General features: G+C 51.7%; 2 protein-coding genes across 3 annotated transcripts in view; both read right to left on the reverse strand.

The window, feature by feature from the left end:
• Window positions 1-6,043, reverse strand: part of LOC116463725 (small vasohibin-binding protein) — a 65,259-nt gene extending 59,216 nt beyond the window's left edge. For both annotated transcript variants that reach the window (XM_032146964.2, XM_058434818.1), the window contains exon 1: window positions 5,876-6,043. The gene's annotated coding sequence lies outside the window, so the exon portion shown is untranslated. The remainder of the gene's footprint in view (window positions 1-5,875) is intronic.
• A 1,512-nt stretch (window positions 6,044-7,555) lies between these two features.
• Window positions 7,556-26,500, reverse strand: part of LOC116463723 (solute carrier family 2, facilitated glucose transporter member 1) — a 31,901-nt gene continuing 12,956 nt past the window's right edge. The window contains exons 2-10 of the mRNA XM_032146956.2: window positions 24,889-24,984; window positions 12,774-12,934; window positions 12,354-12,594; window positions 11,603-11,765; window positions 11,323-11,510; window positions 10,938-11,042; window positions 10,660-10,761; window positions 9,348-9,551; window positions 7,556-8,974 (exon numbers count right to left, since the gene is read on the reverse strand). Coding sequence (XP_032002847.1) covers window positions 8,774-8,974; window positions 9,348-9,551; window positions 10,660-10,761; window positions 10,938-11,042; window positions 11,323-11,510; window positions 11,603-11,765; window positions 12,354-12,594; window positions 12,774-12,934; window positions 24,889-24,984 — 1,461 coding nt within the window. The 3' untranslated portion in view covers window positions 7,556-8,773. The remainder of the gene's footprint in view (window positions 8,975-9,347; window positions 9,552-10,659; window positions 10,762-10,937; window positions 11,043-11,322; window positions 11,511-11,602; window positions 11,766-12,353; window positions 12,595-12,773; window positions 12,935-24,888; window positions 24,985-26,500) is intronic.

A 26,500-nucleotide genomic window follows, 5' to 3' on the forward strand; every position in this document is an offset into this window, starting at 1 on the left:
CAATTAATGAATTGAAAACAGGAAATCAATAGTGAAAATCAACATAACCAAAACCAGTTTCTTTGTAAAAATCAATAAAATCATAAGCTTCTAGCAAAGCTAAGAAAAAAAGAGAAAAGACGTGAATTACGAATATTGAAAATGAAAGAGAGGAGATCAATTCAAATCCCATGGATGTTAAAAGAATAATAAATGAATATTATGCACAACTCTATGCCCACAGATTTGACAACCTGGATGAAATGGACCAATTCCTTGAAAGACACAATCTGTTAAAACTCACACAAGAAGTAGACAATCTGAAACAGGCTTGCATCTGTTAAAGAAACAGAATCAATAAATAATAAACTCCTCAAACAAAAAGTACTAGGCTCAGATGGATCCACTAGTGAATTCAACCAAACATTTAAGAAAAAAATTATACCAATTTTCTAAACATCTTCCAGAAGATAGAAACAGCTCATTCTATGAGGCCAGCATTACCCTAATATTAAAACCAGACAAATACATTACAAGAAAACTACAAATAGATTTGTCAATTTAAAATAAATAAATAAATTTAAAAAGAAAACTACAGACCGATATCTCTCATGAACATAGATGCAAAAATTCTCAATAAAATATTAGCAAAGCAAACCCAATGATGCATTAAAAAAAATTATATACATGACCAAATGTGATTTATTCCAGGCATGCAAGCCTGGTTCAACATTAAAAACTCAATTGGCTGGGTGTGGTGGCTCACGCCTGTAATCCCAGCACTTTGGGAGGCCGAGACAGGCAGATCACCTGAGGTCAGGAGTTTGAGACCAGCCAGGCCAACATGGCCAAACCCTATCTCTACCAAAATACAAAAATTAGCTGGGTGTGGTGGTGGGCACCTGTAATCCCAGCTACTCAGGAGGCTGAGGCAGGAGAATTGCTTGAACGTAGGAGGCAGATGTTGCAGTGAGCTGAGATTGCCCCATTGCACTCCAGCCTGGGTGACAGAGAGAGAGTCTGTCTTAAAAACAAAACAAAACAAAAACAAAAACAAAACCTGAAAAAACAACCCTCAATTAATGTAATCTATATGTAATTACATCAAAGGGCTAAAGAAGAAAAATCAAAGGCCAGGCGTGGTGGCTCACACCTGTAATCCCAGCACTTCGGGAGGCTGAGGCGGGCAGATCACAAGGTCAGGAGATGGAGACCATCCTGGCTAACACGTTGAAACCCCGTCTCTACTAAAAATACAAAAAATTAGCCGGGCGTGTTGGCATGTGCCTGTAGTCCCAGCTACTTGGGAGGCTGAGGCAGGAGAATCGCTTGAACCTGGGAGGCAGAGGCTACAGTGAGCCGAGATCGCGCCACTGCACTCCAGCCTGGGTGATAGAGAGAGACTCCGTCTCAAAAAAAAAAAAAAAAAAAAGAAGAAAAGGAAGAGGGAAAAGGAGAAGGAGAAGAAGAGGAGGAAGAAAAATCACATGATCATATCAGTACCTACAGAAAAAGTATTTCACAGGGCTGGGCGTGGTGGCTCTCACCTGCAATCCCAGCACTTTGGGAGGCCGAGGCGGACGAATCACTTGAGGTCAGGAGTTCGAGACTAGCCTGGCCAACATGGTGAAACCCCATCTCTACTGAAAAACAAAAATTAGCTGGGTGTGGTGGTGCACACCTGTAATCCCAGCTACTCAGGAGGCTGAGGCAGGAGAATCACTTGAAGGGGGGAGGCGGAGGTGGAGGGGGGCGGATTTCCCCCCTCCACTCCAGCCTGGGTAACAGAGTGAGAGTCCGTCTCAAAAAAAAAAAAAAGAAAGAAAGAAAAAGTATTTCACAAAATCCAACATTCGTTCCTGATAAAAACTCTCAGGAAACTAGAAATAGAGGGAAACTTCCTCAACTTGATTAAAGAATGTTTACAAAAAACCTACAGCTAAATATTATACTTAATGGTGAAAAATGTGAAGCATTATTGTTGCTAAGACCAGGAACAAGGCAAGGATGTCCTCTTCACTATTCCTTTCCAACACTGTATTGGAAGTCTTAGCTTATGCAACAAGACAACAAAATGAAATAAAAGGTATACTGATTGGTAAGGATGAAATTAAACTGTTGTTGTTGGCTGATGACATGATCGTCTATATAGAAAATCCAGAAGTATCTACAAAATAACCCCTGGAACTAATAAGCAATTAATTATAGCAACATTGCAGGATACAAGGTTAATATACAAAAGTCATTTGCTTTCCTATATGCCAGCAATGAACAAGTGGAAATTAAAACATACTACCCCCCATATTGAAATACTTATGTATAAATCTAATAATATATATACAAAATCTCCTATTTTGTGGATATGGATATAGTAACACTGTGGTATTGTTTGAATATATAAAGAAGAGTAATGTAAGAGTTTTATTGTAAAATGACAATATCGGCCTGACGCGGTGGCTCATGCCAGTAATCCCAGCACCTTGGGAGGCCGAGGCAGGTGGATCATTTGAGGTCAGGAGTTCGAGACCAGCTGACAGTATGATGAAACCCCGTCTCTACTAAAAGAAATTGCAAAAATTAGCCAGGCATGGTGGCAGGCACCTGTAATCCCAGCTACTCAGGATGCTGAGGCAGGGGAACTGCTTGAACCCAGGAGGTGGAGGTTGCAGTGAGTCGAGAGCATGCCACTGCACTCCAGCCTGGGGACAGAGAGAGACAGCATCTCAAAAAATAATAAAATAAAATAAAATAAAATGACAATATCACATATCAGAAATTAAATCTCCTGCAAATATTTGAATTTAAGAAGACAAATTTGTAACTTCAATCTAAAAATAAGCGAAGAGATAGTTTTTCAAATTCTTTTTTTTTTTTTTTTTGAGACAGGGTCTTGCTTTGTCTCCCAGGCTGGAGTACAGTGGTGTGATCATAGTTCACGCATTGCAACCTCGACCTCCTGGCCTCAAGCAATCCTCCCACCTCAGCCTCCTGAGTAGCTGGGACTATGGGCATGCACCACCACACTCAACTAACTCTTGTATTTTTTGTAGAGACAGGGTTTTGCCATGTTGTCCAGGCTAGTGTCAAACTCCTGAGCCCAAGTGATCCACCCGCCTTGGTCTCCCAAAGTGCTGAGATTACAGGTGTGAACCACCAGGCCTGGCCTCAAAATTCTTTTAGGAAGTATGTGAGCAAAAAAATTTGAAGACAACTACTCTAGAAGAAAGACAGAGATGTGGAATTCGTTTTGAGACAGTGGCGGAAGATGGAAAAACTGATATCCTAGGTTAGGGTCAAAACCACCCTCCTCTTGAACCGTAATTCAAAATCAAGCTCTTTGTCCATGACAATTGTGAGGCACTGGGATCCAGTCCTTTATGAGGAGAATAGGACAAAAACAGTGAGTCCGAAAAGAAAGGAAATCCATTACCACTTAATAAACACGCTTAAGTCTTCTCACCCATTGCTTCATGCAAACGTGTATGGAATAACTTTTGCAAGAGATTGCACATTTTAAGGGGAAATTTGTGATTCCCCCGCTCCCTGATAAATACTGGGTAAAGGAAAGCCCAATTAAATTGACAGGTCCTTACCAGCTGTCATTTCAAAGCATTAGTCAAGGCCTTTGACAAGCAAAGTGGGGACTGGGCAAGCTGGTTGGAGTTTGGGCCCAAAGCCTGAGCTGGGAAAGAGGCCAAGGGATGACAGGAGCAAAACTCCGTCTCAAAAAAAAAAAGAATATAATATAAAAGATCTCTGGGGGCCAGGCATGGTCGCTCATGCCCGTAATCCCAACACTTTGGGAGGCCGAGACGAGTGGATCATGAGGTCAGGAGTTCAAGACCAGCCTGGCCAACATGGTGAAACCCTGTCTCTACTAAAAATACAAAAATTAGCCGGGTGTGGTGGTGGGGGCCTGTAATCCCAGTTACTTGGGAGGCTTAGGCAGAGAACTGCTTGAACCCGGGAGGTGGAGGTTGCAGTGAGCCGAGATCGTGCCACTGCACTCCAGCCTGGGTGACAGAGGGAGACTCTGCGTCAAAAAAAAGAAAAAAGAAAGCAAGAAAACAAAAGATCCCTGGGAATTCACGGAAACCTTGGGGGTGATTACCGGACTTTCCGAAACATTTAGAAGAGGGAAGATAATGTAACTCCAGCTGACATCTGCATTACAATATATATTATCTTATTTCATTTTAATATTACAACAGGAAAGAAACAGAAGATCAGAAAGGTGAAGTGACTTGTCCAAGATTATTCAGCTAAATAGCAGTGCAGGAATCTTAAATCAGCTATTTCTGACTCCAGAAACCATATTTTTTCCAAGACCCAGGATAACTGAGAAGAAAACTTGGCAACAAGTGTGTACTCAGTTAGGTAATGGTTCAAAGAATTGAGCAAATGCTTCATAGAGAAAGGGACAGCTAATTTGGTATTCTGATATCAGATAATCTCATGGAGAGACCAAAGGCAGACCAGGAGAAAGGGGATTGAACAAAAAGTGTTAGGGTGAGGAGCTGTCCTGGGAACATAGAGTACATCAGCTTCGCTGGAGGTTAGGGTGTGGAAGGAGTGTATTGGAAGGTAAGGTCTGCAAAGGCCAGAATGTGGCTAAGGAATTTGGGCTTTATCATGAGAAAGTGGGGAGTATTAACCCATTGAATAATGTGGTCAGAACACATTTTTAGGAAGATCATTTGGGAAGCTAGGGTCAGGGTTACCAGATGGATTTGTCGTAGTAGGACCAGTCAAGGGTTCCCTCCAAAGCGATGTAGTATCTCTGAAACCCTGAAAGCGTGAGGTTAAACCCTGCCCTGATCAAAATGTTCACAAAATAGCCACTAGTTGGCAGGAATGTGCCAATGAATGGATGAGCCAGACTCCCAACTAGCAGCTTCCCTTCTCTCACTCCAAGAGCTGTGGTGGGGTATGATCACCTAGTGGATAACAGGAGTAGGTGGGAGGGCAATCTCTTCGGAGGAAACTTCAAAGGCCCAGAGGAGAAGGAGAATGTGATCAGAGAACACAGTGGATGGATGGCTGGAGGATAGGGTTGGGGGTGAGTGGGGGCAGTGGTGAGGGAGAGAGCTTGATCATGAATGACTTGAATTTTCAGGTTAAGAAACACAGACATTAATTATCCTGAGAGAAATGAGGAACCCAGGAAGGTTTTTAAGTAGGAGAGAGGCATAACTAGATTTGAATTTTAGGAAGATCATCGATTGCAGTGTGGAGAATGAGGAGGAAGCAGGAAGCACAGAGATCAGTGAGAAGGCAGTTGCAGTGATCCTGGGAGAGGTGATGAGTGGCCAGCACTAGGCCCAGCAATTGTAATAGACAGACGGACCAGAATTGTAGGAGACTTATGAAATAAAAATCACAGAATGAAAAAGGGGTCATTAAAAATGTAGTTGACAGAAGAGAATGATATCCTTTCCCCATTATTAAATACATCCTGAATTGTCAGATCGTCTACCTAAAATTGCACTGGAAGAACTCAGATTTCAGAACTTCTTGGCTTCTAAATTCTACTTCATTCATTCAATAATCCTGACCAGAGTCTGTGGTGGGAAGTGGGGACCAAGGAATGGCTCAGTCCTGTTCCTGCGGCAGCTGCCCTCCCCCCAGCCCCGCCCCCACCCCGCCCCCGCCCCGCCCCGCCCCGCCCCGCCCTCGCCCCCAGTGTGGCGGAAAGACAGTCAACTCCGGTACAGCGTGCTTTGATGGAGGAAATACAAGCCGATGTAGTGTTCCCGGGAAAACTTGATCCAGAAGGCTTCCAGGGAGAGATTTTGCGCCTAAGATTTCAAATGAAAGATCTCATAACACTGTCAGTGAAACAACTAAGCACTGCTGGGAAAAGATGGTCTGGAGAACAGTCCCGTTACCTATTTACCTCTTTTCGTCAGAAACCGTAGACGTCACCTTATGCGGGATAGGAACTCGGGTGAGCTACGTCCCCAGGGTGCCCACCGATACACAAGTCTCCGTCACCCCCTCCAGAGTAAACAACCTCGCCTGGCAAGCGGGCGCCCAGGTCGTCCCTAAGTGCCAGCACCTGGAACCGCCAGGGTGTGATTGGTGGAGTCTTGGAGCCCGCCCCTCATCGGGCCCAACAATGCGTCTCTGATTGGTGGAGACGCCACCTGGCCCCGCCCATCCCTAATCGTGTGCGTGCGCCGCCGGTGGCCGGGCTTAGGGGACCGCTGTGAGGTCTGGAGAGGATGCGCCAGCGACCCCGGCAGTACGCGGCCGAACCTTGACCCCAAATCTTCTTCTCCGGGGTGGATTGCGGCCCGTAAAGGAAAGGCGTCAGGGGACCGGCCGGCAGCTGTGCAGTCGCGGCACTCTGAGCCACGCTGAGGGCGGGCCGGGTTCCCTGCGCCTGCGCTGACATTTTGCAGTTTGGGAAATGGCGGTGCTCGGGGACGTGGATACTGACCCAGGGCGGGAGGGAGCTGCGAGTGGATTGTCGGGCCTTTTCAGACCGGGGTCTGAACCTCCGGGCCGGGGCGGGGCTGGGGTGCTGCCTGGCTCTACCAACGTTCGGGGCCCTCGGTGTGAATGAGCTCCGCGCGCCATCCGCCTTGTAGTCCTCGCGTCCGGCCACCGGCGCGGGGCTCCCACCCATCCTCACCCCACCCCACCCCACCCCGTCTGTTTCCTTTCTGGTCCAGTGGGGACAGCCCTGAGTAAGCAGCGTCGTAGGAGTAAGATACCCGAGTGGCAGCCCTAACAGCCTGGGCCCCGGCCTCTCCTTCTCGCCCTGCCCCCGCATCCCCTCCCGCACGGGGAGCCGGTTAACTCCTTTCAACAGAAGTCTTTTGGGAGCACACGATAAGGCTTCCTTTGACCTGGCCTCAGCCCTTCATCAGTTAACCGCCCTGTCCCCAGGCTCAGGCAGGGCACATTCTTCACAACCTGCTCTTCTTTGTGAGATGCAGATGGATGTCCTCATAGATTCTTTATACCTAATGGTAATACATACAGGTATTTCCACTTGCTAAGTACCAGTTTTCCCTTCTCACAGCCTTCTTACAACCCCTCTTCATGTCAGGGAGACAAAAGCCTGCCTGTAGTTACGAAAACAAACTTCTCCCAGATTTTGTCAGCTGAGCCTCTAGAGACAAATATCTTTGGTGTTTTATTTCCTCAAGTATTTTCTGAGTGCCTGCTGTGCATCAAGCACTGTATTGAATAGTGCTGAGGACCCACAGGAACCAAATCGGCATCTTCTCATGAAATTCAGACTAGTGGCAGAAAACTGGACTTGTGATGAAGGAGCAGATGAAGTGCTCTGGAAATTCAGGGGTGAAGGAGGAGGATGAGCTGTCTTTAGAGATGAAGCAGTCGTATATAGAAGAACCAGAGGGGGCAATTCCAAATGAAATGAACACAGGGCAGCTTGACAGCTCACTGGGCCCATACAAAGAACGTGGTTCATTTTGTGTGTGGGGGGAGGGGTGCAGGAGGTGGGTGGAGTTAATGGAGTAGGGGTTGTATAGTACCATTGTTAAAAGCGGGGGTTTTAGCTTATTCACTGTGCGACTTCAGGCACATAACCTCTTTGAGCCTGTCAAATAAAGGTATAGTATTTACTTCACATTCAAAATAATGCATTTCAAGCCTGAGCATCACGGTTGGCACAAAACTGCTGTTTTTTTGAACACCAACTATCAAATATGTGATAGAAATGCCTTGAATGTCAAGATAAAGAATGTATATATTCTCTAGGTAACAGGGATCAAACAGATTTTTGAGCAACAGAGGACACTGATGAGAGGTACGTGTAAGGGACTGGATCCTGAGTCAAAGTCTAAGCCGTTGCAGTGGTTGCAACCCCACTTACTTCTGTCTCACTCCCATCCAAACCTCCCTACCCTCAATCCACAAGCATTTCAAAACCATGTTTCTAAAAACCAGCCATTTATATCTGTTTAGGTAAGTAACAGGAGTGAGGTGGTGTATTTACAAGTTGGCTTGTCCAGATATACTATAACTTAGTGTCTGTATTTAATATTGACAACCAAAAATATATATAAATATCTTGCATCTATACACAACAGGGCAGGAGTCTCCGTGTCTTCTTGAGCAGTGAGTTTGCAGGCTCCCACAGGCCCTCTTCTCATGGTGATAGTGTGGCCCTCAGTGCAAAGGAGACTAGAACCCGGCAGCCCAGACTGGCCCTTCCCCTCTCCTCCCTGCACTCCAGTGCTCCCAACTGGTCTCAGGTAAGGAAAGATTAATTTGAGTGGTTGGGTAGGAAGAGATGGGAATGGGCAAATCCTAATGGAGCCTGACCCCTAGAGTGAGGAGATCCAGGCCAGCAGAAGGGGTGGCCATAGCCACCTCCTGGGATAGAAGCTTTGTAGTTCATAGTTCGATTAGTGTGTCCTTAGGACATAGGTCCAGCCCTACAGATTAGCTTGGTGAAGAAGGCAAGTGTCTGGACAGGGCTTAGTCTCCACCCTCAGGCATGGAGCCATTCAGGGTGAAGCCTGGGATGTGGGTACAGGAGACTCAGGCTGATATAAAAATAACAAAATCAGTAATAAAAAAATTATAAAACCTGTTGCTTGTCTGAATAGATTTGAGCAACAGTCTTGCTTTTGTTAAAATCCTGGAGCCGTTAAGTCCTGAATATTCTTCTGGACATCATTGCTGGCTGGAGAAAGGAGCCCCAGGCCCGGCTCGGCTGACATCTGTCAAGTTTGGAAGTCTCATCCAGCTGCCTGTGCTCCTGAGAGATCCTTAGGGCTGCTGGGAGCAGGCCGGGCTGGTGGTCTGGGGCGCCTCACACTTGGGAATCAGCCCCCAGGGGATGGAACAGCTCCTCGGGTGTCTTGTCACTTTGGCTGGCTCCCCCCTGCCGGAAGCCGGAAGCGATCTCATCGAAGGTCCGGCCTTTAGTCTCAGGAACTTTGAAGTAGGTGAAGATGAAGAACAGAACCAGGAGCACAGTGAAGATGATGAAGACGTAGGGACCACACAGTTGCTGAAAGACACACAGACACGCTTGGTTGGAGTCATGACCCTACATCCTGGCTGTAGGACTTTTGATAAGTCACTTTACCTTTGGGCCTTTGAGCTGAAAAGGGAACATCCGCCTACCCAGGGATGCTATCATAATTAAATGAGACCACGCTTGTACCTAGAATGTAACAGGCTCCAGGAGCACCATTCAAGGCTAAGAGGAGAACCCTGGAGTTGAGGTCAGCATTCTTGGTCATGTGACCTGGGCTTCCCACCCTCAGTTTCCTCCTCAGCATGATTCCTAATGAGAATGCTGGGCCAGCACTTTGCACAGCACTGTGGGGTCACGCGTGCAGGCGAGAAATGGTGATTATGGACACAGTGGGGGTTCTCACCTCCACATACTGGAAGCACATGCCCACAATGAAATTTGAGGTCCAGTTAGAGAAGCCTGCAACGGCAATGGCAGCTGGACGTGGACCCTGGCTGAAGAGTTCAGCCACGATGAACCATGGGATGGGGCCAGGACCCACTTCAAAGAAGGCCACAAAGCCAAAGATGGCCACGATGCTCAGATAGGACATCCAGGGTAGCTGCTCCTGTTGAGGATGATGGAGAGGGGGAAAAGTTAGACTGGGTTGTGATGGATCCTCAGGGGAAACAGAAGCTACAGAGGCCAGAGCAGAGCTAGGCCAGAAGGCAGGAAGCCTGGGGATGGTCCTGGATTTGTTGTGTATCCAGCGTTGGGCCTAAAATGATTTAAGTCCTGCAGGGTGGCTGCAAGTGTTGAGTCCACCCCCTGGGAGTGGTAATGTGGTGTGCATGTGGATGGTGCTAAGAGGCCCCGTGGTCCCGTCTGTGCCTGCAGCACAGTCCGCCTGTGGCAGGATGCAGAAGAACATTTCTGGGGGTGGGGTGGATTCAGGTTCTAAGGCGTGTGAGGTGCCCAGCTCAGGCTGGCATAGAGTAAGCGCTAAGCATACGGTTCTGCATATAACCATTCTCCTTGAGGAGACCAGGGTAGAAAAGTTATGGGCTTTCCACTTGCTGCCTGTCTGGCCTCTCGGCAACCACCAAACTTTCCAAGCCCAGGTTGAGCTGTAAAAGGACAGTCATGGTGCTTTCCTTGCCAGAGGCTGAATAAACAAGTGCCTGTGTGTGAGTGCCAGGCACAGGGTTGGCACAGCGGTCACAGTCACAGGCTTGGGACTGAGGTTGATTCCTGGCTTCATCCTTTATCTGACAAGTTACTAACCTCACTGGGACTTAAGCTTCCTCCCCCATAAAATGGGAAGAACTGAATTACACCTCCAGTCGTGTGAACTGCATGAGGCAAGGTGTGTTTCTGCACCTCTGTGGGGAGGATAGCACTACTTCCCGGGGTTGCTGTGAAGATGAATTGAGGCTACAGATGAAGATTGGAAAGGGTTAATATTAGGCAAAGCAATTCCTTAAGGAGGTGAGAGTTTGGGGTCTGGGACCAGAGGTGCTGCGCTGAGAATCCATCAAGCAGGGAGGAGCAAGTTCAAGAGAGGATATGTGTGGTTTGGAAGGAGACAACTTCAGGAGCCAGAAGGTCGGACCCACAGCCAGGGAGAGCACAGCCACCAACAGGCCTGCCAGCCTGGGGCTGAGACAGGCATTTTGGGATCTGAAGCCCAGGCAAACTCTCCCGCATCCCTCACTCTCCAGAACCTAGCAACTCACCAGCAGTGCCAGCGCGATGGTCATGAGTATGGCACAACCCGCCATGCCAGCCAGGCCTATGAGGTGCAGGGTCCGCCGGCCTGCTCGCTCCACCACAAACAGCTGTGGGCAGAGACAGTGTCAGTGCCACCCCTGCCTGCTGCCCTTCTGAACCCATCCACCCAGAGGCCTTGCCTCAAGAGCTGAGAAAGTCACAGGGCACTGCAAAGACCAGTGGAGAAGATGGCACTACCTCCTCCCTGGGGTTTGGCTGGGGGGGCCAGTAAGCAAAGACTCACCGACACGACAGTGAAGGCCGTGTTGACGATGCCGGAGCCAATGGTGGCATACACAGGCTGCTGCACCCCCGCCTTCTCGAAGATGCTCGTGGAGTAATAGAAGACCTGCCAGACAAGAGCAACTGTTGGGGCCTACCTGGACACTGTGGCCCTTCCCTGCCTCTGTAGCAGTGGATGTGGGACCCAGGATGAGTAAAGAATGAAGGGGACAAATACTCAGGCAGAAGGACACTGCACTGCAGTGACCTTACGGGCTTGGGGTCTAAAGGGAAGCTTCTCCCTCGGCAGAGGCGTATCTGTTGTTTCAAGTTTGGGACTTGTTCACCATGCACACTTGACCAGGGGGCTTGGCTCAGGCACAGGAAGGGTGGGTGGGGGCACTCACAGCGTTGATGCCGGACAGCTGCTGGGACAGCTGCAGCACCACAGCGATGAGGATGGGCTGGCGGTAGGCGGGGGAGCGGAACAGCTCCAGGATGGTGACCTTCTTCTCCCGCATCATCTGCCGACTCTCTTCCTTCATCTCCTGCAGGTCATGGGTCACGTCAGCCGTCCCGCGCAGCTTCTTCAGCACTGGGGGGACCGGAGGGAAGGTGGGGGTGGCTCAGAGTGGGAAGAAGGCCGGGGCTCAGGGAGTGGGGAGGAGGGCAGGGCCCTGCCCGTACCACTCTTGGCCCGGTTCTCCTCGTTGCGGTTGATGAGCAGGAAGCGGGGACTCTCGGGGCAGAAGGGCAGCACGATGCACTGCAGCAGGGCCGGGACGAATATGATGCTCAGCAGCAGGGGCCACAGGTCCTCGTTGCCCATGATGGAGTCCAGGCCGAACACCTGGGGGAAGCAGGGGCCGTGAGCGCCTCTGCCCTGACCCCCCTTCCCACCCCGTCCTGCCAGAGTGGCCTTCCCTACTTTGTGTCAGCTGCTGCTTCAGGGAAGGGCCCCAGTTCTAGAGGCTCTGCCACTAGCATGAGCCCTGTTTCTCAGTTTCCTCATTGGTCACATGGGAAAAGTAGGACCTACCCCAGTGTTGCTGGGAGGACAAATGACAAGGCCACAGATGTGTCCAGCACAGAGAATGGGGGCTGCTACTCTGCCACAGGAGGGTTTTGGGGACAGGGAAGGGGAAGCCTCCTGGAGAGAGGGTACTGTGCATAACAGCCTGCGGCATGTTGGGGGAAGGCAGGCCCTGTGGTTGGAGGCCTAGAGTGAGAAGAAGGGAATTGAGAAGAGTCAAGTCATCTTGCTCTCAACTGGGAGGCCATGGTGCTGTGTTCCCTGGACCTGTGTACCATAGTTGTCCCCTGCAGGGCTGTGGTGGCTGGGTGGAAGAGAAACTCTGCCCTGCTGGGCACAGATCCGAGAGCCACTGAAGCTGTGGGCAGGGGCCGTGCCGGGCAGGTAGATCCTGCCCCAGCTTACCTGGGCGATGAGGATGCCAACGACGATGCCCAGCTGATGCAGGGTGCCCAGGGCCCCACGAAGGGCTGTGGGTGACACTTCACCGACATACATGGGCACGAAGCCTGTGGTCAGGCCGCAGTACACACCGATGATGAAGCGGCCCAGGATCAGCATCTCAAAGGACTTGCCCAGTTTCGAGAAGCCCATGAGCACGGCGGACACAAAGGCCAGCAGGTTCATCATCAGCATGGAATTCCGCCTGGGGATGGGATCACAGGTCAGGCCGGTGCCCACATTCCTTGGGCTCCCAGGGGCTGGGTCAGAGGTAATGCCCTGGAAGAGGCAGGTAAGTCTCCCCCACTTCCCACCCCATCTGGGACTCCCTGGGCAGGAGGGCATGGGCCCTCCAAGGGCAGTGCCAGGACCTCTCCTACTTACCGGCCAAAGCGGTTAACGAAAAGGCCCACAGAGAAGGAGCCAATCATGCCCCCAACGGAAAAGATGGCCACCGACAGGGACCAGAGCGTGGTGAGCGTGGTGGGCAGGATGCTCTCCCCGTAGCGGTGGACCCATGTCTGGTTGTAGAACTCCTCGATCACCTGCAGGGGGAGATGCAGCCTGGGTGAGCAAGCCAGGGGCTAGGACTGAGTCTTCCTTTTCCTTTCCCCTTGCACCCCTCCCTAAGAGAGGGCCGGGGCCTGGCTCTGCCACAGATTCACTGCATGCTCTTGAGCCAAGTCCCTCTATTTCTGTGGGCCTCAGTTTGCCCAGGCGAGAAACAAGGCGTTGAAGTTCATCTGAGAGCCCCGCCAACTCTCCCACTTCCCCTAACGTGGTTTCCAGTGCCCTGTGGTTTCACAGGCTCAGTGTGACTTGCTGGGATGATGGCAAGTGATCAATGGTGGAAGTTCAGGCATAGAACAGAGAGGTACAAGACCAAGTGTGGTGGCTCATGACCGTAATCCCAGCACTTTGGGAGATCAAGGCAAGCAGATCACTGGAGGTCAGGAGTTGGAGACCAGCCAGACCAACATGGTGAAACCCTATCTCTACTAAAAATAAAAAAAAATTAGCTGGACGTGGTGGTGCAAGCATGTAATCCCAGCTACGCGGGCGGCTGAGGCAGGAGAATTGCTTAAATCCAGGACACGGAGTTTGCAGTGAGCCAAGACTGCGCCACTGCACTTCAGCCTGAGTGACAGAGTGAGACTCTATGTCTCAAAAAAAAAAAAAAAGAGAGATTCAGAAGGAAAAGGGTCTTCCCACTTGCCCCTTTTCTCCTTTCTCAAAGCCCCAAGGGCCATCTCCTGCCACCAGGCCCTCTCCCCAACCCCTTGCTGGGGAGGAAGCAGGGTTTGACAGACAGGTTCCGCCATCCAAGAAGTACAGACTCCCTGACTGCACTGAGGGCCTGGTGTGACAAACTCACACATGTCACCCTTCAGAAGTGCTTGAAAGACTCACACTGTGGCTTTCTGTTCCCCAGGCCTAGCTCCCTTGTGTCTGGCCTGCGAGCACCCCCTTGAAGGACCCACGGCCTCCTCCCCTCTCCCAAGGGCCCAGCTAGGAGGTATGGGGAAAGGCTCCACACAAGGAAGCAGTTCCAGGAACTGGAAACGCCTGTCCTAGGACAGCCCTGCCCACCAGCCCTGCCCCCACCCTGGCCAGCTGCCACGGATGTGGTAGGCAGGAAGCACCGGTTCTGCCTGAGCACACTCACCGCACTCTCAGTGCCATGGGACTGGCCAGACCCACCCAGCCACACGTATAGCAGAGTGCAGGCCTAGTTACCCAGAAACGGCTTCTTGTGCACGTATACCATCACACACACATACCTGTGCTCACAGAATCTGAATATTCCTGCTTCAGCCAGTCACAAACTCACATGCCCCTCATCCCCTACCACTTACCGCTCAAACTCAATTCCGTGTGAACCCAACCCATCCCAACACCCCTCCATGTGTGTGCGTGCTGCAAGTTCATGCACACACAGCGGTATGCAGCCTCTGCAGCCTCCATCACTGCTGTTGGCCCTCCCTATCCCTTCCAACCCACTGAGGTCTAGCAGAAGAGGAAGGTGTGGGCGGGCACACTTGCCAAACCAGGGCCTGCAGTCCCAGAAATGCCCACCTATTCGAATATGCTGGGCCTGCCTCCTGGTGCCTTCCTTCCCGTTGCTGACTCTAGCCATCTTTTTCCCTGCGCTGTCACAACCTGTCCCAAGTCAGCAGGCATCTGATGGAGGCCAGGCTCCAAGGGACGAGGATAGTTGGTAGGGCAGAGGCAAGCCCTAAGGATCTGCTTGTCCGTTCCAAGGACGCCAGGCAGGGCAGTGAATAGAAACCTGAACTCTGAATCTGGACACAACTAAATTCAGGTCCTAGCTCCACCCCTTATTTCCAGTGTGACCATGAGCAAGTTATTTCATCTGTGAGTTTCCATGGCCCCATTTCTAAAGTGCAGACATTAGCAGTAGCTGCTTCACAGTGCTGCAGGGAATCAGTGAAACAGTGCTTGGTGTCATCATCCCTAAAATCACCCCCACTGCACACTGGTGGCCTGAAGGCGGTGCAGACCACTAACAGAGTCTCCCCAAGCCTTCAACCCGTAACTCCTGCCAGGTCTCAATCCAATCTCCTTACCTACCACACCTTTGCGCTACACACCATTTCCCACCCCCTACGCCTTTGAGATGCTACGACTCCTGCCTGGAAGGTACCCCTGGCCTTACTGCTGAAACCTTTCGAGATCCAGGTTTCCCTGACTCCAGGCGTTTGTCTTCCCTGAGGAAGACATTGATTCACACCATGGTCTGTCCCAGAGCCAGTGCCAGGGATACCTGGTGAGTACATGGAGGAATCAATGAACCAAAGTTGTTAGGCTCTCCTCTTAGAAGCCCTTCATTCTGCTGGGGGCAGACAGAAGGCAGATTTTGACAAAAACACAGAGCAACAAAACGCAAAGTGTGCTTCTATGGACGAAACTAACCCCAGAGGAGGACTGCGGGAACGGTAATGCCCCGTTTATCAGGCTCCACCAAGAACAGGCTGCTCTGGATGCGGATGGATATGGGAACTGTCCAGATAAATGGCGCTTGCCCTTCTGAGGGTCCAACCTTTCCTGACCCATTATGGGGTGAAAATGTGAAGAGATTTCACTTTGCTCTCCTGAGCAACCAGACCTACAAGCAGGGCTGCAGGGCAACGGTGTCTGCCTTTGGGGCTCTCTCCAGGGGCAAGGAGAGGTGTTTGTCCCTGTGCAGACTGGCTCTTGATGGCTAAACTTCTGCATTCCATAGTTCTAAGGAATTCCCCCCACCCTCTGTGGTTCAGAGGCTTGTCTTGTACAACTCTCCACACCTCTTTTGAAATTTGCCAAGAAGTCAGCAAATGGAATTTGTTTGAATTGTATACAAAGAAAGAGTAAATAGGTGCTAAGTAAGGCCTGAAACTACCTAAATAAGCTTGAAGATCTCTTGAGATGTTGGGGCAACTGATAAGAGGGCTGTGTGGAAGTGAGGTGTGACCAGAGCTCCACCCTGAGTTACGTCTCCTGCCTGTGGTCACACAGTCAGAGGGACCCAACCTTGTCCAGGGCTGGCTCCTGGATGCTGCCTAGCTGCTCGGTTACTCAGACCACTTTATGGGGTGGAGGAAGGGTGAGCAGCCAGCCCTCTGCATGTTAACCTTGGCCTAGACTCATCCTCTCCAGCCCACAGCAGCACTTCCTGGTCAAGCTGAGGCTGGGGAGTGGGTTTCTGCCTCTTGATGCCTGAGATTTCTGGGAAGAAGCCACGCCTGGTTTTCCAATTCCTACTGCTGGTTCCGGTGCTCTGTGCCCTCTCCTCTCTGGGGATTCATATGGGGTTCCACACTGACTCTTGGCCCAGGAAAGGCAGGGGGATGCTGGAGAATGAGAAGAACCCTACATGGGGAAAAGCTCTGGGGTCACATCCTCCCTAGAAGTGTCTGGGTGCACCTCAGGAAAGAAGAGTCTACTTAGTATGCCCTGACAGGATCCCACAGGCCCTATCCCGCTGGCTCCCAGCAGCCTCCACAACCCTGGGTCACGTGTGAGGTGAGACCTGGCACATGCCTGTTCTGAACGCTCCCACCTCACATGCCCGTCCCAAGCTTAGGAGTTAGACACTTGATGCTGCCACCACCCCACATCCACCAATCACCAGGTCCTCTCGATTCTGCCTCCGAGTCTGTCCTACTTCTCTACCCAGGCAGCCTGCCCTGGATCTCATCTGGATTCTGCTCCCGACTCTTCCTATCCACCAAAGTCAGACCCCATTTCCCACAGTGAACCACCCCTCAGAATGCAGTTGGAGTCCTGCACACCAAATGTGCCAGGCTCGGCCATCCGCCCGCTTCTCTGCTCCCTTCCCAGCCCAGTCTCTTCACCCAGCTGTGGGGTCTGGGTGGCGGCAAGCGTGTTGAGGAGGGAGGAGCAGCTGTGGTCAGTTCCCGGGGGGGACTGCCATGGTGTTGGCCGGCCTAGAGCCGAGAGGCTACTACAGATCTCTGTCCAGGTGCCTCACTGAGCCTAGAGGACACCCACCATGGAGACTACCCTGGAGGAGCAGGTTGACTCTGGGCAGCTGAGATCCTTTGGACCAGATGGCTTCTGGTATGCAAAGCTATTCCTCACCCAGTGGCTCTCCTGGGGTGAGGGGGAGGCCTGCCCAAGCCTAAGGGCAGCCTGGGAATCCCCACACCACCTCCCGCCAGTCTAGGCAACTGTGGGTGAGACTACATGTCTGCCCATCTACCAAGGAACTTCTCACTTCCCCTTTGTAGAGGGGCATGAGGTGGCGAACACTGCCTGGCACATGGGTAAGCTGTTATTGTTGTCTCTGTTGCTGTCTCAAGAAGAGAAGTCACCACCTTCAGAGGAGCCTTAGGGACAAGGTTTTCCATTTTGAAATTGCCAGAAATCATTACCCTAAGAATGTAAGAGTAAGGAGGAACCTGAAGGAACTATGGGCCTGCCTCAGGGAGTAAAGCTAGTCTCCAGACCCTGCTCGGCTGCTCCTGGCAGAGGAACCCAGCACTCTGTAGCCCCAGAGGGCAGAGGCGCCAGGGCCAGACTCCAGCTCAGGGGAAGGAAGAGCTTTCTAGACTTCAGGGTACGAGGCTGCCCACCTTACAGGTGGTGAGTTCCCTGTTAGTAGGGAGCATGCAAGTCAAAGTGCTCCAGAGCCGGACTGGTAACATTTTATGTAAGAGGCTAGCTAGAATCCATTGGATAGGGTCAGTGAGCCACATATGGCCTCTGTCACTCATTGTTCTTTTTTTCTCAACCTTGTAAAAATGTAAAAACCATTGTTAGCTCATGGGTTGCACAAAAACAGGCTGCTGGCTGGATGTGGCCCTCCTGCCAACCCTTGATCTAGGATTCTAGACAACTGCCAGGAGGGGTGGGCGTTTTGGAACCTCTGGCTGGTCTCACCATCCTTCCTGCTAGACATTCCTTTAGCCCAGGAGGACTAGGTCAGTTAGGTCATCCCCAGCAGGGATCCCCGGGCCAGTTTTAAGCTTGGTCTCTACCCTCCCTGTGTTCCCTGTGTTCTACGGGATGCTATTGTGGGGAAGAAGGGGCTAAACTGCCAGCCAAGCTTTCAGCGCCAGTTACAAGGAGGAAAGGGCCAGCTTCTCTGGCTTAGCCTCTCAGCCTGGCCTTCACCCCTGTTCCCTGCCTGCCCCGTCTTCCAGTTGGGACTGGCCCCGCACTGCCCCTCCCTCAAGCTCTCAGCCCAGGGCCTTATCTCCACAGCAACTCTCAGCCACACCCCACGGTCAGCTGGGAGATTGGGGCCAGATGTTCCAGGTGGCGCTGGACAGATAACCCTGCCCACTGGGTCCCCTGGGGCCTCACTTTGGGGCCTGGGGGAAGAGGCCCAGGTTGGGGCTAGAGCTGGGCCCCAACACCCCTGCAGAGGGCTGGACCACACAGGCTGCTTCCCTGGAACAGCCCTGACATGGCTAGCCTCCAAACCAAGGCCAGGCCAGGCCAGGCCTCCCGGCAGACAGAGGAATCATCCCACCGTGGTGGCCACACCCGAAGCCCTTCTCAGCTCTTGCAGTAAAGCGTCTCCTCTACCCCAACTATGACTCACGAGGCACACGCGGTGACTCCCTCATATGACCTAGACACCCCACACCTTTGCTTGGGCCTAACCGTCTTTCAGAGCATGCACAGACACTCCTCTGGAAAGCCTGCCTCCCGAGAACCACACCTCCCACTCCACTGCAACTGGCTCTCAGAGACGGTTTTGGCACCCCAGAGGACATCTGCCAATACCCAGAGACGTTTTTGGTTGTCACAATGGCTACTGGCATCTAGAAGGCAGAAGCCAAGGACGCTGATAAACATCCTCCAACACAAGGTACAGGCCTCTACAACACCAGCAGAAACATCACAGTGCCAAGCTGAGAAACCCTGCTCTAAGGGCGAAGCACCCTCTCCCTCTTCCTTCCCTCTTCCCACTGCGCCTGCTCACATTTCCGTCATCGCCTTTAGACGGCTAACTGTAAGGTACTGTGTGCTCCCTCTACAGTAAACCTCAGCACGGCGCTGGAGATGGAGAGTTGACACCAAATGACCAACAAGCCATGAATCTAACTGAAGGGCTTGAGGGGTGATGTGATATGACAGGGTGCGACGGTGTAAGATATTGTGCAACTGTGTGTGGGAAACTTGAGATGTTGGTACATGACTGAGCTTGACTCAGCTCTGAAGTGAGACCGCACACGGCCAGCTGGGTGGCAGCTGGAGGTGAGTGACAGGGTGTTTAGGTACCCATCTGGGACTGTGCCCGTCTTCCACAATGGTCAAGGGCACAGACTAGGGCCAGACTCCCCGGAGTTACATCGCAGGCTTGCCACTTACTAGCTGTGTGTCCTTGCTTTAATTGCTTAACATTCCTGTGCCCCAGTTTCTTATAGAGCAGGGAAAATTATGGTGTCTGCCTAATGGGGTTATTATGAGGAACAACTGAATTACTATTTCTAGAGTATGTATGACAATGCCTGGGCAAGCTATAACTAAGCAGTAAGGGTTTATGGTAGTGGTGACGGGTGAAGGGGAGAGGGGACCAGAACTCTTTGGATATAGGAGAGAGAAGGAGAGGCTGCCTGGAGCACGAAGCCCAGCTCAGCCCAGTTCAGCCCAGTTCAGCCTGATGGGACACAGGGCTTGGGTTGGGAGGCGGGTGTTGCCTCTAGCATTTTCACTCACCAAGCTAGGTCATCCTGGGCAGACCTCACCTCCTCTGCAGACCAGGTTCCTCCTTTGTCAAACAAGGAGTGTTGTTTGTCAAACATTGAGGCCCTTTCTGGCCCAAACTCTCTGGATTCTGAGGATGCCTTATTCTCAGACATGCCTGACACTGTCCCTTGGGCCAGGACTTCATGGTTTCTCAGTGGCCGTCAGTCACCTCTACTGGCAGCTCAGTCATTTGGGGAGGGGAAAGGCAGTGCTCGGATGAGCCCAGTACGATAGTCAGGATTCCCTGGTTCATTTAGTTGCTCCCTCTATGGCTGGGCTCACCTCTTCCACCTCTGAACTCCTCCTCCAGGAGGGGGATGCGTGGCAGGAATGTCCTGTCATCACTCACAGCAGGGCAGGGGCAGTGCGCAGGGCTGGGGAGGCACAAGGTCTGGAGCCCACCTCTAGCTCAGCCTCTCACTCTCCAGATACCTCATCTGGCTTCAGTTCCCTCATTTAGAAGAGGGGAAGATGTCAGCCCCGCCTGCCTTGTAGAGTTGCTGTGAGGTGGTAATTTATGGGGAGGTGCTTTGTAAACATATAAAGGTAGTATAATTAATTAACCACTTCCAGGAGGAAGCCCTTTGGGGCCTGTTTCATGGAAGAGAACATGCTTCTGGCATCCTCACCATTCGTGGGGCAAAGTGTCTTCTCAAGAGTAGGCAAACCATGGCCAACCCAATGCTGTTTCCTAAGAGAGATTCTTCTAAACAGACAAGGGAAGTCAGTGTGCCCAGTGCAGGCAGTTAGTGATTCCGCATCAGCAGAACATTTCACACCCCTGTACCTCTGCAGAAGCCGCTCTCACTGCCCAGACACCTGCCCCTCCTGCCCTATGAGGTCAACTCACCCCTCAAGGTCCAGCATGGCTGCCAAGTCCTCTGTGAAGCCCTTTTTTAATCTCCCCTGTCACCCCAGCCCCAGCATTAGTTGCCCCGTTTGCTCTCACAGCACCTTGAAGCCCTCTGTTAGTGACACTCTGGCTTTCTCCAAGGGGTCTCTCCCACTGCTGTGGAGACAGGGCCTGGTTCGGACTGTGTCTCAGGCAGCTCTCTGAGGGCCAGCATGTGCCTGCTGTGTTCACAGCTATACTTCTCCCTCCTCACTGTCTAGGACAGCATCTAGCACAGCGTGGATGCTCAGGAAGTCCTGGCTGAATGAAAGGGTTGGCCGGATGGAATCTCTGTGTCGCCCTAGGGCAGGCCTTCAGCCCTGCCCGGGCACAGGAGTCGCTCTGCCCTGTTACTACACGTGGGCTCTGAGCCTCACTTTCATTTCTTCTTCTTGGGTCCTTCTGTCCTCTCTTCACATGTTACATGCTTCACTTCTACTCTGGCTCCTGGTTGGAAAAACCACAGCCAGCCTTGTGAGAAGTGTTTGTAAAGTACAAAAGTCAACACACCAAGTGTCTGGGTGCTTGCCCAGGAAACACCGCTAGATTTCAGCGTTCTCGGTTCTGGCCACTCACATCTCCAGCTTCGGTCTGCTGGGGCTGGTTCCTGAAGTGACCTTTGGACAGGTGCCCACACATGGTCCTATGAATGCAGTTTACAGCCTCACCTGGGCCCTCTGTGCTGCTGACCAGCCCCGTGACCATGCCCATATTCCATGACAGTTATAACCTCTTGCCTATTTCTGATTAGATGGGAGGCCCCAGGGATCACAGAAGTTCATCTCAGATTTGTCTACATCTTCAGAAGTCTCTCAGTCCCTGGCTGGGCATGGTGGCTCACACCTGTAATCCCAGCACTTTGGGAGGTCAAGGCAGGTGGATCACCTGAGGTCAGGAGCTTGAGACCAGCCTCACCAACCTGGTGAAATCCCATCTCTACTAAAAACACAAAAATTAGCTGGGCGTGGTGGTACACATCTATACCAGTAGCCCAGCTACTTGGAAAGCTGAGGCACGAGAACCACTTGAACCCAGGAAGCGGAGATTGCAGTGGGCCAAGATCATGCCACTGTACTCTGGCCTGGGCAGCAGAGCAAGACTCTGTCTCAAAAAAAAAGGTATCTCAGTCCCTCCTGGCCAAAGGCAGCCCCTCCCTTCTGCTCTGACACCACCCTCCCTCCTGGAAGACCTCCGCCCTCACTTCCTTATCTTCACCCTCTCCTGCTGATTCCTTCCAACATATTTAAAAATAACCTTCATTAAAATAAATAAATTCCTAGCCATATCATCATTCCAAACCTCCTCAACTCTTTTCTCCCTCTCCCACCAACTCTTTTGGAAGAGCCGTCTCCACCCTTTCTCATCTGCCTGTCACTCTTCACCCAATCGTAGTGAGGCTTCTACCCACGCTGTGCCACCCAGTCAGCCCAAGTGGCCACAAGGCCACCATCACCTCTCTGCATTCAACAATGTGGAGAGGCTTGCCCAGTTCAACCCCTGGGGTACCTGATGGCATTCCTCCACTCTGTTCATCCACTCACTATCTACCAGTGTCTATTACCATGACAGGCACCGTTCTAGGCACTAAGGACACGGCCGTGGACAAACCAGACAAATACCCTGGCCCTTCGATGGCTTACATTCTCCCTCTGTCTTGGGAGGGTATCCTTTCCTGGTTTTAGAGATACCAGCTCTTGTTCTTCTACTTAGGGTCCTTTTCTAGCAATAGGTTGTTCTCTGGGGCTTTGATCTTTTTACTTCTAATTTTTATTTATTTAATTATAAAATTGAAATGAGGTCTTGATGTGTTGCTCAGGCTGGTCTTGAACTCCTGGGCTCAAGTGATCCACCCACCTCAGCCTCCCAAAGTGCTGGGATTGCAGCATGAGCCACATGCCCGGCCTTAATCTTCATTTCTCTTTTTATTCCACAGTCTCCCTAGAAGATCTTCCTCCACTGTGTGGATACCAGTGACTAATTCTCAACTTTTCCCCAGCCTGGGTCTAAGAAACAGACCCATACATGCAGGTGCCTCCTGCACATCTCCAGCTGTGTCACCCCACGCCTCCATTCCTGCGCATCCCACGGCCACCTCTCAGCTCCTAGCACACCTGCTCCTTCTTCAAACCACACATCACCCATGCCAGAAACCTAGAAACCATTTTTAAACCCTTCTCTGTTGCCCTCGCACGGAACTGATGACCAAATCCTGTCCATTCTTCCTCTGAGGGTTTGCTTTTATGTCACCAGTGCAACAGTAACTTTCTTGATGGTTGATGGTTTCCCGTCTCTAGTCTCACATTCTTAAGTCCACCCCTCCATACCAGACGCCTGAGTCATTTCCCTACAATGCAAGTCTGATCACGTCTGCCCTGGGCAGTGGGTCCCTATTGTCCTCATCCTGAAGTCCATGCTCCCTAGCTGGGCCCCCGCGCTGGTGCCCATCCACCCCTTCTGACTGTGCCGTGCCATACTCACAGGGCCCTTTGTGGTCTGGCTCTTGCCTACGTTACGTTGTTGACCTCCCCAACCTTCCCCCTCCTCCTGTTCACTCTAGTGACACACTAAACTACTCACGCTTTACTGAATGCCAGTCTTTCTCTCTTCTGGGCATTTTGCTTTGAAGGTCCCCTGCTCATCCCAACCCTGTTCTGTTTCTGGAAAACACCTCCTCTGTCCTGGCCTTAGAGTCCTAGTTCTGTCATTAACTCACTATGAGATCCCAGTCAAGACTTCATTAAATCCGGTAGCTGTCAACCTTGGCCGCACATTTGAATTGGTTGGGAAGCTTTTAGTTGAATGCCCAAACAGCATCCCAGACCAATTAAATCAGAATCTGGGGGTGTCCTGGAAACCCCAATGTGCAACCAAGTGGAGAGCTCAACCTCCCTCTGTTTCCTCCCGGCCTGTCTTATAGACTCTCCATCTGTAAGGATTCCCAAAGGGAGCCAGTTCTGAAGCACACACTTTGGCAAGAGCTGTCAAGAGCACTTAGCAAATGCAGGGCTTGGGGCTGGTCCAAGCATGGGCCCACGGTTGCCATGCCCGGCAAACTTGGAAAAGTCCTATCACCTCCGCTACAGCTGAGCATGACTCAGCAGGCCAAGCCTTCCTGGTGACTTGCTCCTCGGCATCGGGCGTGGCCCCATAGCCACTGTCTGCCTATTTGGAAGAAGCCCAGCGAACTCTAGACACTACCTGGTTCCCCCAAACAGGCCCCTGATCTTTGGGAGTCACCGCACTCACTTTCTAGCCTCATCTGTCTGGACAAGAAATGTGGTCCTGACGTGAGGACTGCCCACTCTCATTTGGTCCTCTCTGGGAAGGTACAGATTTTTAAACTGGCAAGGCAGCTGGTTAGGAAGACAGCCTGAGGCCATGGAAATAACAGAGCTTGGCTTCTGACTCCAGCATTCAATAGCTTTGTGACCTTGGGCCTGTCGATCATTTCATCTGCCTGGGCCTCAGTTTCCGGGTCTACAAAATGGAAATCACCACCCAATCTCATAAACACAAGCAAAATGCCTGGTACAGAGGAAGGGCTCTGTTTCCTTTCCTGTCCCTGCCTCGTACCCCCTACCCCCCTTTCTGCTTCTCTCCTCCTTAATGCAAGTAGGCTGGGTTGGAGGAGATGGTCTAGGTCCCTTCCCATCCTGACATTCAAGTAAACAAGTGAGGACAGATCTAGGATGCATGGCAGGCAGGAGGAAACCAGCACAGACCTTCACCCGCTGTGGCTCCCTAGGGCAAGACGCCTTTTCTGCTTTGACTGGCACAGGGCCTTCAGGTAGAGGACGCGGTTTCAACCTACAGTTGGATGCCTTAAAAGGAAGCGTGCTGCCTGTGGATGGGTATGAGTGCAGGCTCAAGGACCACCTGGCAGGCAGGTGTTGGATACCAGCTCTGTCTCTGACTTAGCTGGGTGATACTGGGCGGGTTTCCTCTCGCTGGCCGTTTCCCACACCTGCAGGCTGGGAGTGGTGCCTGTTGCCTCCTGACAGTGCTGCAGTGAGCATCGAGTGAGACAAGCCCATGAACACCCTCTGCAGCCCCAGAATGCCACGGAAATGCAGCATTATTGTATTGAGTTTTGCTTTGAGTTTATTATATCATCAAACATATTATTATATGACTGAGTTGAGTGGGGGGTTGGTCAAGAGGGCCTATAAAAGACCCCAGGATTCTGTGGGACCTGAGATTCTGGAATTCTGCCACCCTAAGATTCCAAAGCAAGAGAGGAGTCTCTGACATGGTCAGGGCCAGAAAACTGGCTGGAGAGGTTGATATAAATGACTCTAATTCAGGTGGTGGTGTGTGACTGTGGGCATGTGTGATGTGCAACAGAGCAGGCTGGTGTCCATAAGCCAACGATGGCACAGTACTCACCTTCTGGGGGGCATTGATGACTCCAGTGTTGTAGCCAAACTGCAGGGAGCCAAGCACTGCTCCTCCCACGGCCAGCATGAGGCGACCCGTCAGTTTCTACAGAGAAACAAACCACAGTTATAGGCGCGTCTGGGAGCAGGTTACTACAGGGCAGGGCCTGGACTGGCAGGTTCCTGTGTTCAGGTATCTTGCCTGACTCTTGGCACCACACCAGTCTTTCTCCCAGGAAACTTGGCCAATTCCTGACCTTAGGTGCCCAAACCAGCCTAGCTGACTTCAAGACACTGGGCTGGCCGGGCCATTTCCTGGGGAGAGAGTGGAATTATGGTCTTCTCTCTCTGTAGCCAGGTCTCAGAGAGGGAGAGGCTTTGGATTCTTGGGGGTCTCATTTCCCTGGTGGAGCCATGCCTAGGGTCTGGTGGTTCTAGACTCTGACTGGGAGGCCCAGGAACCAGCCCTCCTATGCAAGGGGGCCCAAATTACTTGCTAGGAATAGCACAGATATAGATAGGAGAAGCACCCTGGATTTGGAGCCAAAGGCGCTGGCTTCTGATTCCAGCCCATCCGCCTGTTTGCTCTGTGAATTCCAGCAGGCTAAGTCCCCCATGTACCACTTCTCCCTTATCCTCTATTTGCTTGTCAGCAAAATGGCAGCAGCTTCGTTTGTCACACTGGAGATGTGATCCCACCTTGCCCTACCCTTCCTGCTGTTCCCAGGGCAGGAAAACTGAGCCCTGAGAGGGTGAGGAAAGTTCCAGATCACTCAGGAGTCTGAAGCAGAGCTCAGGGCTCCGGACTCCCTACCCAGTGCTCCTCGTGGCAACAATCCCCAAACCATAAGCCTCCCAAGGTTACATGGACATAAACGACATGCTAGGCAGGAATCCATTTTGAAAAGTGCACAAGGTAAGAGTGTGGGGCTAAGGTGTTTCCAATGGGCAAAGGGACGGGAGAGAAAAAGAGCAGTTTGCTTCTGTCCACTGGAAGCCGAGGCCCTGAGGCAGCAGGAAGGGCAGAGGCCAGCAGGTGAAGAGCCCTGCTTAGCCACAGGTGACTGAGAGGCCAGCAGGGTGTCAGCCCTGCTGGAGAAAAGTACTCTTTTCAGCTATAAAAATGAGGAGGTCAGGAAGTATGACATTATGCAGGCCTTTAACTGATTGTGGGAGAACAAGGCTGCGGGAGGCGTGCCAAAGAAACGACTGGCATTCACTACGCACACTACACCAAGCTGGGCCCTGGAAGTGGGTGGAGCTGGCCATGGCCTGGCTGTGGGTCTCTGGGCCTCGGTTTCCACAGAACCCAGAAGCAGCCTTTACTTCAAGGTCATGACAGATAGCCCTGGGCGTAGCTGTTATCAGGCATATTCCCAGTATGGTCTTTTCATTCTCTGAAAGCAGTCAGTCAGAGCAACCACTGCAAAAGCCAAGGCTCTCACATCAGAGGCTGCGAAAGAGGAAGAAGGCTTTGGCCCAGGAACAGTGTGCAGCTCAGAGCCCCCTCTGTGTGTGCGTTGTGTCCTTCCCATTAGTCTGTCTACCTGACCCCTTAGCCTGCCTCTGCACATTTATTCCACATGCTGGGGCTTCCCTCATACCACAGGGACTCCATTCCC

Source organism: Hylobates moloch, unplaced genomic scaffold, assembly GCF_009828535.3.
Source record: "Hylobates moloch isolate HMO894 unplaced genomic scaffold, HMol_V3 SCAFFOLD_55, whole genome shotgun sequence".
NCBI classification, from domain to species: Eukaryota; Metazoa; Chordata; class Mammalia; order Primates; family Hylobatidae; genus Hylobates; species Hylobates moloch.